This window comes from Meriones unguiculatus, chromosome 6 (genome assembly GCF_030254825.1).
Source record: "Meriones unguiculatus strain TT.TT164.6M chromosome 6, Bangor_MerUng_6.1, whole genome shotgun sequence".
NCBI lineage: Eukaryota > Metazoa > Chordata > Mammalia > Rodentia > Muridae > Meriones > Meriones unguiculatus.
Window position 1 is genome coordinate 36,624,082 of NC_083354.1, and position 12,216 is coordinate 36,636,297.

A 12,216-nucleotide genomic window follows, 5' to 3' on the forward strand; every position below is an offset into this window, starting at 1 on the left:
AAGAGAGATTTCCATAGTGTAAGAAAGGGACGCTGCATCAGAGGACGCGGTGTCTTCAGAGGACTGACAAATAGAAGGAATGAGCAGAGGGCAGAGTTCAGTGGAGGGAAATTAAGCTCTGCTTTGCAGTGGGTTTGCCCATATGTCTTGCTTGGAGGTGGGGGTTGGTCTCAGCTTCATTCCAGACGCAGTGTGGAGTCACAATAGAGTGGCAGCCTGGATTTCGTAAAGCCGTTCAAGCTGTGATGCAGAGAGATGAACGAGAGAGGAAGGGAGAAGACACTGCCAACCCAAGCAGTGATTGGTGCTGAACCACAACAGACAGGAGGAGACTGGATAAGCAGAAGGAAAAGGAGATGGGAAAAGGCGCCAAGATTTTTGCTTGGAAAGATCATGGTTCTAATAATCAAGGTGCACATTCAAAGAATGTGAACTTCTGGTAAGAAAAATGGCTACACTTTAGCTTCAGGGATGGCAAGTGAGTAAAGTGTCTGTAGAGTCTGGGGAAAACTCTGGGGTACCCAAACACAAAAGTCAAGGGTGGAGCCAAACACAGTAATAACACAGGCCAAACCCAGATGATAGAGCTGTTGGGGACACTATGCTGACAGAATAAAGGACCGAGGACAAAAGAGTAAAAAAGAATATCCAAATGGTATTAGACAAAGAGGACCCCACACACACTGAGAACAAAAAGTCAAGGACACCATTCTAGGTGAGAACTTCAAGATGGAGTGGGTAACTGTGTAAAGTATAGTAGAAGCCTAAGACGTTTAAATGAGATGTCTTAGATTTTTGCAATTAGAGAGGTCGCCATGATCCTGGCAAGCTGTGTATGATGAGTCACCTAAGGTAAAGCACAGGGGCTGGGTACACACTGGGAGCAAGCACCCACAGGCAAGAACAGAGCTATCTAGAAGGGGAAGAACCCGTGAGCTCTCCATAGCAGGAAGCTGTTCACACAATTTGATGCCCTGTCACACAGGCTCTCTTGTGAGGCTTCCTTCCATGCACAGGTCGACAAGGTCCTTCATGGCTCCACAAATCTATGAATCCCAATAACAATTCCTAATGTAGAATTCAGGAACACAAAACAAAAAGGTGAATAATTCAGACTCACCCACGAGACTGAAATGAAAAATATGAACGGGAGTCCAAGAAGGAGTATACCTCTAGGAAAATAACTATCAGATCTTAGATCTAACACAGAAAAAAAAAGACAGAGTTATGGTTTTCAGGGGAGCATGAATAGTGCAGAATCATTTCAGATGATAACTTTCAGTCATCTTCAAGAAGATGGACATTGCTTTAGCTCTTTTCAGGAAAAGACACTCACGTGCTACATGTTCTGTTTTTCTATGCTCATTTACAATTTCTAATGTACTTGGTCTCTCTCTCTATTTCTCTCTCTCCTCCTTTCCCCCGTCCCTCTCTCTGTCTACCTCTCTGTCTCCCTCATTTCCTCCCTCCCTCTCCCTGCCTTATTCTCCCTCTCCATGTTTTTTTTTTTATTAATTTAGCATTTACATGTGAAATGCAAGGTCTAATTCTACTTTATTTCTTGAAACGAAAATCAAGGGAGACAAATGTAAAATGCAAAAGTCCTTTCAGCAGGACTGGGGTGCAGCCCAGTGGGGGGACACGGGCTATGCCTGTGGACTCTGTTTCAATTCTCAGAGCCAGTAATGAAGACAGAAACCCAAAACTCTGTAGCGGAAACTCTGAAAGGGTCATAGAGGAAGCCTTCTCTATTACAGGAGCCAGCTGGCTTCTACAGAAAAAACAACATTCATGGATTTGGAGAGATGGGTCAGCTATTAAGAGCACGTACTGATGCTGTAGAGGATCTGAGTTCAATTTCCAGCATCCACTTGAGGCAGCTCATAAAACCCTGCAATGCCAGCACCATGGGCTCTATCACCCTCTGCTGGCCTCTGCAGGTACTACACTCGGGTGCTATACCCACACATGGACACACTCGTGCTTTAGTCCCTGCCTCCAGGTTCCTGCCTTGTCTTACCTCAGTGATGGGCTGGAATCTGTAAGCCGAAATAAACCCTTCCCTTTCCCAGATACTTTTGGTCAGTGTTTTATCACAACAACAGAGAAGCAAACCAGGGCAGTGTAATGGTCACAGTCTGCCACACTTGTCTTTTGCTTGATTGTTTTTATGTGGTTGCTGGATATTAAATCAGATCGTCAGGCTTGGAAGATAAGTTAATTTACCAATGGAGCTACCTCCCCTGTGCTCAGTGAAGAATTTCGTCTGGCTTACACAGTAACTGCATTATAGCAATTGCCACATTGATGACTAATTTACACCCATTCTGGAGTATGTCTCACACACGTTTCTTTTCTGAAGACATTTAATTACTTGATGCTTTCCACATGTCCCTTTCACCTCCCAGTAAAATTTGAGCACAGAGTGGGGACCTCTCTTATCTTCAATACCTCTGGAGGTTGAAACTGCTGGCACACAGGAGCATCCAAAATCTCTTGCTGAATAAATAATTAGCACAGGTTATCTCGACTTGTAGCAGCACAAGCTCCTACAGTGGAACCTATATGTGGTTTTATATTAAGTTAAAGATTTCAGTGAGGTCTAACAAGATCTAAGATAACTTTGCCCTTCACAGTTCTTAAAAGTCGGGTAGACAAGGAAGGGCTGGAGAGATGGCTCACTGCTCAAGAGCACATACATACTTAGTGCTCCAACAGAGGTCTGCATTCGTTCATCTCCATCACACTCACACAGTTCACAACAGCATGTGACTCCAGCCCCATGAGCTCTGACACCATCTTCTGGCCTCCCCAGGCAGCTGCCCTCATGTGCACATATTTCCCACACCTCTGTGGGGCACTGCTTTGTTGATAATCGATGTAGGAGGGCCCAGACCACTAGGGGTCTCACAAACCCTAGGTTGTATGAGGTCATACATTGTATAAGAAAGCAGGCATATACATACACATAAAGATATAGATATAGATATATGTATGTATCCACACAGGGCTCCTTGGCTGGGGAGAAGCATCAATGGGTAAATGCTCTTGCTCAGCAAGAATGAGGACATAAGTTGGGATCCCTATTGCCCAGGTAAAAAGCCAGTCATGGCTCAGCATGCCTGTAAGCTCAACACTGAGCAACAGGAAATGGGCAGGTTCTGGGAGCTTGTGGAACAGTGAGTCTGGTTAAAAACAAGCTGCTGGTCCAGTGAGAGACTCTTGTAAGAAGGTGGTGCAGTATAGACAAAGACACGTGATCTCTTGCTCCGGCCTTCCACACGCATGTGTCCACACTCATGTATATCACACACACACACACACACACACACACACTTGGGGGAGCTTACGTTTCCTTACTTGATATTTTAACAGAATCATTCATCTTCAAAATCACCTGACTTCTTATACACAGCAAGAGAGCCAATATCTATAATGAAACATCCTACTTCCCATTGCTCCAAAGCTCATACATGCTCATTATTTCATAAAAAGAGAGCACGTGTGCATGCTTTATATACCCTTAGTTGGTCTTGAATACAAAGGCACCGTTTTGTAACACAATCACTATGCCATCTCTGTATCAAGAAAGAGGTCATAATTTATACAGCATTATCTCTGCTAATTATTATTGAGCATTTTAATTTTCAACACTTAAAGACAAGTGCATTCTCTGTGAATCCAAGCAAGGAAAAAAATGTTCACTAATACAGTAAATTAACATAATGGACTGTATGAATTAAGCTAATGACTTGTTTCTTAGCCTGCAACAGAAAAACCAACACAATGCAACAGATTAGAAAATGAGTGCTTTCATCACTGTTGACTGACAAGACCGGGAAAGCAATTGCACAATCACTTACTTCCATGAGTAGCCTGAATCCTTCTCTTTTCTTGATTTCATCTACCAGGTACCTAAAATTAAAATAATGTTATTTTATAATTAAAACATTGGCAATGTGCAATCTCAAAATACTGTGAACTTGACTCCCATAACCCAAAGCATGGTTTCTGGTACGGGACTGAGGCTGGGCTCCATGAGGCACAGGCAGAGTTACACGTAGGGGCAGATGTCTCTGAGGACAATGGGCCTCCCTCAGAGGACATGTCTTACTGAGGAGATGAAGCCAAGCTCACATTCTAACATGAGCTTTAACTCTGGCGTGAACAGTTAGGGTGAGGCACGTCATATCCAACTTCTCTTACATTTTATTGCAATTATTTATTTTATTTCATATATATGAGTGTTTTGCCTGCATGCATGTATATATACCATATGCATGCAGTTCCTGTCCAGAAGAGGGAGTTACGACTAGCTGTGAGAAGCTACGTGGGTGTCAGGAACTAAACCTGGTCTGTCTGCAAGTGCCCCTAACCATTGGGCCACCTCCAGCCCCATTCATATCCCTCTTTCTGAAGGAGATTGAATAATTTTGCTAGATGGCAGGGAACATTTTAGTATGTCACTTTTGCTTAGATTTTAAATTTTCGATCAAAGAACATAAACTGATTGTTTCCATGGCTAGATCAGAGAAGAAAGGGATCAGTGATCAGTATCATGTCACATGTAAGGAGGTGTGGGTACAACTAGGATGTTTATGATAGCTTACTGAATATAAAGAGCATCATTTCATCATAAACCAAGGTCTTAGACACACAGGACTTGGGATATTATTGGAGCCGGAAGACAATGACACTAACAGAGTGAATAACACAGCCTGACTCTTCTTCTGTGGCTTGGTTTTTATCTCCACTTAAACAGGGACATTTTACAAGGTTCGCCTCTAGATAAAGAGTTACAGGCAATCAATGGCTACTCAGAGAGAGGTAGAAATCTGTTTTCTATAGGGAGCACCTCCTGATAGGTTATCCAAGCACAAGGGGTCAGACCTAAACACATGTACACGCAAGCAGTGATCCATTAACTTGGTAGGCAGTGTGTGTGTGAGAGAGACACACTAACTGAGGAGAGAGAGGTTATATTTGAGAAGGGGACACAGGAAGAGTTGGAAGAGTAGAAACACTGCAAATACCATACTTGTATATGAAATTCTCCATAAGAATAAAAATTATAAATGTAAACACTTCAAATGTTTGACCTTGGAAACAACTGACTTGATCATGAACCTTAAAAAGCTCACAATATTTGAGCCAGTGTTTCAAATTTAGGGGCCAAATATATACAAGAAAATGTGCAAAACTTTGGAAAGAAAAGTGTTTTCCAAGGAATTATCATAGTCTACTCCATAACAAAAAGGGGCACGGGAAGAAAGGAGGAAAGAAAGAAGGAAACAACACATTCACCAGGAAGAACTGGCTTCAAAGCTTATGTCCATACATGTAGCCATGGCAACATGACCGCAATATCAAATTCTATGCATTCAGTTACTTTTCGGGAACCTCTACCCCACCAAAACTCTTATGCTTGAATCTCATTTGATTACTTCAAAGATCAGACTAATGCAGTTTTTTTTTTTTTCTAGTGTGGAATTGTCACAAAAATAAGAAAACCCTAGAGACCATATATTTATTTTTGTTTTAATCATGACATTACTTGCTTTAGACCATTCTAAAATGTGAATAGAAAGTAATAGTTTATAAAAACTGGTCTTTTTCTCTTGTCAATTTTATTTATATAGCTTTTACTGAAGATATAATATTGATCCTTACACACCAATATTATTTTTAAATATATAAAATCTTGTAAAATTCTATCTGTATTAAGTAGTCATATGAATCTTTTACTTTGAACAATCTTGTTGTATGCACACAAACTGACTGACATTCTACACTCATATTCACATCTCTGAATATAAAGTATAAAGTAGCTGTTAAGTATTGTGAAATTTGGCACACAACAAAAGGTGATTCTGGTCATTAATAAGTATCAGATTGATATCAGTGGCAATCAAAATATGATAATGAAAACACTGATACTGAACTGTGTTCCTTTCTGCTTGAACAAACCATGTTCGTGATTCATATTCATATTTAGATATACATATATTTGTACATATATGTATGTGTACACATGTTTACACATGTGCTACCGCCCTTTGTGTGTCTTCTCTATATAATCACCAGAAACAACTTTACAATACAGAGACCAGAGCTTGAAGAAATGAAGTGAAAGTTTCTGGTTTCTTTGGAAAATCAGTTGTGAATATGCTTTTGTTTTTGTTTTTGTTTTCATTTTGGTCTCAAGTGTGGGATGTAGGAATATTTTTCCCTCCACAAAAAAACAGCCCCCTCAGAAAACAGCCCCTGCGAAAAGACACATGATGTTTGTCAGCTAAAAACTGCCTCATGGGACAGGCGTGGTTTTTGTGAGCTGGAAAACATCCTTGTGTGGACTCTGAGAAGGGATAAATAGAAGCCCACAGACAGCAAGACAATGCTTTTGCATTGCTATGCTTTGCAACAATTCTGCTCCTTCTCTGAGAAGAACTGCTCATGCTACTCTGGTAGACTTGTGCCACCAGGCAGAATGTTGCTGCTTCTACTGAATCAGTGGTTCCACTGCTGCTTCCTGTGTGGCTGCTGCTGCTATCCCGACGACTGAGCTTGGTAATCCCAAAAACCCATCAACCCTTATCATCAGGAAAAAGCTAAAGGAGGCCTACAGCCCCTTTCCCTACTAAGCTCCTACCTAAGGTCAGGGCATGGTAAGGGAGGTAGGGGTGCTTAAGAATCTTAAAGTATGTGTTTGAAAAATCTAAGCCTACATTGAAGCGTTCTGAGTTACCCAGAGCGTACACCTGTTAAAATGAGTGGACTCTAGCTCTGTCAGTCAAGCCCTCTGCTGTAAATAACAGATATCCAGGAGGCTTAAGAGCAAAGCATTGAGGAACATAGATAATTTTATTCCATTTTCATCACTGTTTTATAAGAAATAAAGCCCAAGTAAGGGCTGTAGAGGTGGCTCAACAGTTAAGAGCAGTTACTGACTGAGTAATCATGAAGACCTGAATTCAGACCCCTGAGGATTCATAAGCAGTTAATGGCTGCTGGGGGAAGGAAACACATTTTCTTCAGTGGTGTAGCTGTGAGTACGTTGATTATACGCCTGTAAATAACCTCCCTAATTAAAGTTACTGGTTCACCAAACAGACCAACCAAAGGAAGGGAAAACAGACAGGGAGTAATTGGGAAGAGAAAGGGAATTAGTGAAAATGGGAAGGAGACAAGAGAAGGTAATCAGAAATGAGTATGATCAAAATGTACATAGGAAGTTTTACAGTGAATTCTGTTACTATGTATAATTGATGTATACTAATAAAAACTTAAGAGGAAACCTCTAGCTTTGTTAGCCCTGTGGAACAGGTCTTATATCGGGGACATATCGCCCTGGGGTCCCTGTCAGAGCCTGTAAAGTGTTACGGTGTAGCTAAGAACTGGGGACTAGGCTGCCATCACAGTGAGAACAGAAGCCTAACGTCAGCGCTCTCAAATATAAGTCCTGGGATCCGTAGCTAATGCTGTTTCCACAAGAAGGAGTTCCCCTGTGAAAGCGCTTTAGCACTGCTGGGTGTAACCAGCTGACACATTGATTCCTAACAAGAAGCACCACACCAGCATTAACTTACTCTGTCATTTCACTTACTGAGGTGAATGACTGCACAATGTAAACCGAAAACAAGGCTCTCTCTGGTTAGCCAGCTGCACTCCAAGTGTGAGAAAAGAGTCATCCCATGCTCACAGGGCAGCTACTGTGGCAGCATGCATCCTATGCCTACACACCAATGTCCCCAGAAGGGGCTGGCAGAGCTAGAGCAAAGACATTCTCTTCATGCGTCTGTCTCTCCCTATGGAGCGAGGCTATCTTTCCCCAAGGCCTTACGACGTCTTCCTGCATCTTATTGGCTGAGTCACACACCCAGCTCTGCACTGTTGAGAAAGTAAAGTTTTCAGTAAGAACATTGCTCCCTCGGTGGCATCAAGTTCCGGCTGGCCAGAACCAAGAAAGAGTAGGTGTTGGGCAAACAGTCATCAGTGCCTCTGACTCGTGAAAGCCAAATGAAGGTCTTCAGTTAAAAGACTGTCCCAGAGCTTTCTACATCGTCTTAGGCACTGGACTCCCCTGGGGAAGGGTAGAGAAGGACGTATTTCCTAAGCAACTTAGACCTTGATGATGGCAATTTCTTCCGACAAATCAACTAGCAATATCCCCTGCAAGTCAGCTATGTCACAGAACATGGCTCAGAAACAATGATTTAGAAATGCTTCTAGTTTCTGGCTATAATGAATAAAGCTGCTATGAACATAGTTGAGCAAATGTCCTTGTACGGTGGAGCATCTTTCAGGTATATGCCCAGGAGTGGTATAGCTGGGTCTTGAGGTAGAGCTGTTCCCAATTTTCAGAGAACATGCCAAATTGATTGCCAAAGTGGTTGTACAAGTTTGCATCAACCAAGGACTGTTCATGGACTGGACATAGTCCCCTTACACAGATGTAGCTAATGGGCACCTCAGTCTTTATGTAGGTCCCTTAGCAAGGGAAGCAGGGGCTGTCTTTGGCTTGAACCTTGTTGCCTGTTTGTGATCACTTCCCCCTGGTGGGGTTGCCTCTTCAGGCCACAGGGAAAGGGGATACTCTTGGTCCTGATACTACTTGATGTGCTAGTGCATGTTGGTGGAGATGGGTTCCTCTTTTCTGAGAAGGAGGGGGGTATATCGAAAAGAGGGAGGGAGGATGGGACTGGGAGGAGAGGAGAAAGGGGGCCTATGATCAGGATGTAAAATAAATATATACATTAAATTAAATTTTAAAAATAAAAAAAGAAACACTTCTATTAGGAAGCTGGCTCTTCTTCATACATGAAATGGGGTGTCAGAAGAAAATCCAAGTAAGTTCTGGACCACTTCTCTCTGCATTTATTATGATAAAAGCAGATGATTTGTTATTTACAGTTTTTAAATATATGGAAGCAACCTAAAAATAAAGGTATGGTTTTGTTGTTGTTGTTTTAGAAAGCCTATTATGATATGAAAGAAGCCAGATAAGAAATATACATTCAGTTTGGGGCAGATGCCTTTCTATCAGAACTATGTAAGTAAGTCGACTTCAAAAGTAACCTAATTTCAATAATTTCATTCTTGTGCCTCCCAGTAAGTTTGGCATAGAAGACAGAGAAGAAAATGTACATACATCAGCAAAAGCATATATACCTTCTCATAGCGTACTGGGATAAGCTTACCCCGGCATCCCAGCTTGAGGCTGAGGTAAGCATTAGCCAGCATCTTATTCAAAACATTGCTCATTGTGTGGAGGCAGGTTTTCCTAATGCTGCAGACATCCCACTCTCCCAGTTGCTAAATTTAAATGTTCAACTCTGGGGCTGGAGTGGTGGCTCGGCAGCTTACAACAGTTGCTGCTCTTCAGAGAACCCAGGTTCGAGTCCCAGTACCACATGGTACCTCACAGCTGCCTGTAACTGCAGCTCCAGGGAATCTATCACCCTTTTCTGGACTCTGAGGGTTGATAACCATCCATCACTCCAGTTCCAGGAGATCCAGAACCTTCCTCTGGCCTCTGTAGACACCGGGCATAGATATGCTGCACATACATACATGTAGGCAAACCACTCAGACACATAATGTAAAAATGAATGAATCTTACAGGCTAGGATTTCATTTGTTCTCTGGCAAGCCATTTTCTTCCTGGAAACAGCCATCCCAGCCTCGTTCTCAATTCTCCAGCCACTAAGAGTTTCCCTGTGACACTGCAGGCTGAGTTTATCTCTGGCTGCCTTCTCAGAATTTCTTCTGATGGATTCATGGAGGCTCCTAGAGCTCTGGGGGTTTCTCCATCTGTTCTCGCTATGCTTTGCTTCTAACAGACTGTGTCTCCAGGCTTGTGTGCTGCATAGCAGCTGCATGCTGCCTTTGCTTTCCAAATTAGCAAGGTTTAAAAAAAGTTTCATTTGAGTGTGTGTTTGTATGTGTGCATGTTTTCACGTGTGTGTATGTTTGTGTGTGTGTGTGTGCATGTACGTGTCTGCATGCCACATGTATGTAGGTTTCTTACAGTAGCCAGGAAAGGATGTCAGCCCCCTGGTGCTACTGTGAGTCATCTGAAATGAATGGTGGGCACAGAACTCGGGTCCTCTGAAAGAGCGAGTGTTCTCAGCCACTGAGCCGTCTCTCCAGCCCCTTAAATGATCAGCTTAGAGAAAATAGATATGAAAGTGATGGCCCTTCCTGATTCTGCCCTTCCCTGATACAAGAGCCCTAAAGGACAGGAAATGGTTACTCCCTCGGCATTCACTTAAGTCTGTGAAACGGATTCTACCTGAGAGGCTGCAGCTTGTGTGTCAGGGGGATTAATAAATGGCTCGCTGGAGACCCAGTAAAGTAGCAGAATGGAAGCGTCTGCGGGTTGTTGTTGTTGTTGACACACGAATGATTCTTCCAGCCTTGGAAACTGTCCCCCTGTGAGTATCCATTTAACCAGAATGCCGCAATGAAGGTCTAGGAGGAGCTCTCTGCAACAGGTGGGCCTGGGTATGAAATCAGGCCCGGCTTTTCCAGGTTTCAGACACCCACTGCTCACATTCATTTCCCCTTTTCTTCCCTGCCCTCTTTTCCTTCCCCCTTCCTCCCTCCCACCCTCCGTGTGTGTGTGTGTGTGTGTGTGTGCATGCAGAGGTAAGGGGGCAACACTGTGTTTTCATCACCTTATTTTTTGAGACAGGATCTCTCAGTAAGCCTGGAGTCACTGATTCAACTAGACTACCTGGCCAGCAGTAATTACAGGGACACTTCTGTCCCAGAGCCCTCAGCCCTGTGATTACAGGAACTGCCAGCGCACCTGGCTCTGTTCTGTTCATTTCTTTTTACAAATGTTATGTGTCTGTGTATGGTAGGTGCATGTGGGTGTGGGTGTCCATGAAGGCCAGAAGAGGGCGCCAGATCCCCTGAAGCTAAAGGCATTTGTGAACCACCTCACAAGGGTGCTAGGAGTAAGCTGTGGTCCTCTACAAGACCAGCAAGCACTTTTAACGTTGTTCTACCTCTCCAGCCTTACACTGACATTTGATGTGGGTAGTGGGAATCCAAACTCGAGTTCTCACATTTTTAGAGCCAACAGTTTTCCTACCTCTCCATCTTCCAGCCCTAGAAGAAGTGGTGTTAACTGCCATCCACCTTCCCACCCAGGCTTTCAATAATGACCACTCAGTGCACCCAGCTTTGGACCCACTGATTCCTTAACAACCCAATCAAAAGGAATTTTGAGTCTTTGCTACTTCTTGAGAGAAATGCTGTGCTCCCAGTTGGAACGAGAGGGTCAGATGGAGAGCAGTAGAATCCGGAGCACTGGCCCCCTTCTCTTTTTATTGGATTCTGACAACACACATGATCAGGGTCCTTCACCTCTCAACCATGTCTGCTTTTCCACACGTCAGGAGGACTGGCATAAAATTGTCTTCTAAGAAGACGTGGCTCTCACACTCATGGACACACAGCAGCTGTGATTGTACAAAATAAAGCCAGCCCACATTACAGCGTGGATGAGGGAGGGCCACAGGAGCCCCCACTCCTAACTGAGAGAGTCAATGGCTGCTAGAGAGGAAGGAGTCAGTTTTCTTTAGGGGTGTGGCCCTGGTTGGTAGACCTCTCTCCAGGACCAAGTTCTATGCCTATGCCTACGTGGGCAGCACTACCTGGACTCAGAGGGGTCAACAAACAAAACAAAACAGGGGGACATGAAGTTGGGAGGGAGATGTGGCAGAGATCAGAGAGGAGTTGGAGGAAGTGTGTGTGAGATGAATATAAACAAATACATTGTACATGTGTGTGAAATTATCAAAGAGTAAATAAAAATGTTGTAGGAGAACGTAGCTTCTCTTGCTCTGCCAGGGAAGGAGAGAGAATCATTTGGACGGTGGTCTATACACATCTGCTTCTTCCATCTTCTGGTAAGCATACTTGCTTCAGAATGGAGCTTTGCTTAGGTTCAGGAATGTGGAAGAGGGGTTCTATGGATTTAGGATGATTCTGGGTGGCCTAGGCAGGAAAATGATGCACAGGTCTTCAGTAAGACACCTGAAAAGGACCTGAGAGATATCTTCACTTTACCTGGATGTTAACAATGCATGCACATCCTCAGTTCCATTCCCCTATCAGGCCCACCCTGCTGAGCACAGCAGCAATCTACAGGGGAAGTTAATTCCTCTTGGAGGCAGAACAGTTGGCTCTGAGCAGAAATGGCAAGAG

At 43.4% G+C, this 12,216-nt stretch overlaps 1 protein-coding gene across 3 annotated transcripts in view; it reads right to left on the reverse strand.

Annotated features, from left to right (window-relative positions):
- The window catches only part of Gadl1 (glutamate decarboxylase like 1), a 170,036-nt gene that overhangs the window by 48,056 nt on the left and 109,764 nt on the right, over window positions 1-12,216 (reverse strand). For all 3 annotated transcript variants that reach the window (XM_060385105.1, XM_060385104.1, XM_060385106.1), the window contains one exon: window positions 3,864-3,915. In XM_060385105.1, coding sequence (XP_060241088.1) covers window positions 3,864-3,915 — 52 coding nt within the window. The remainder of the gene's footprint in view (window positions 1-3,863; window positions 3,916-12,216) is intronic.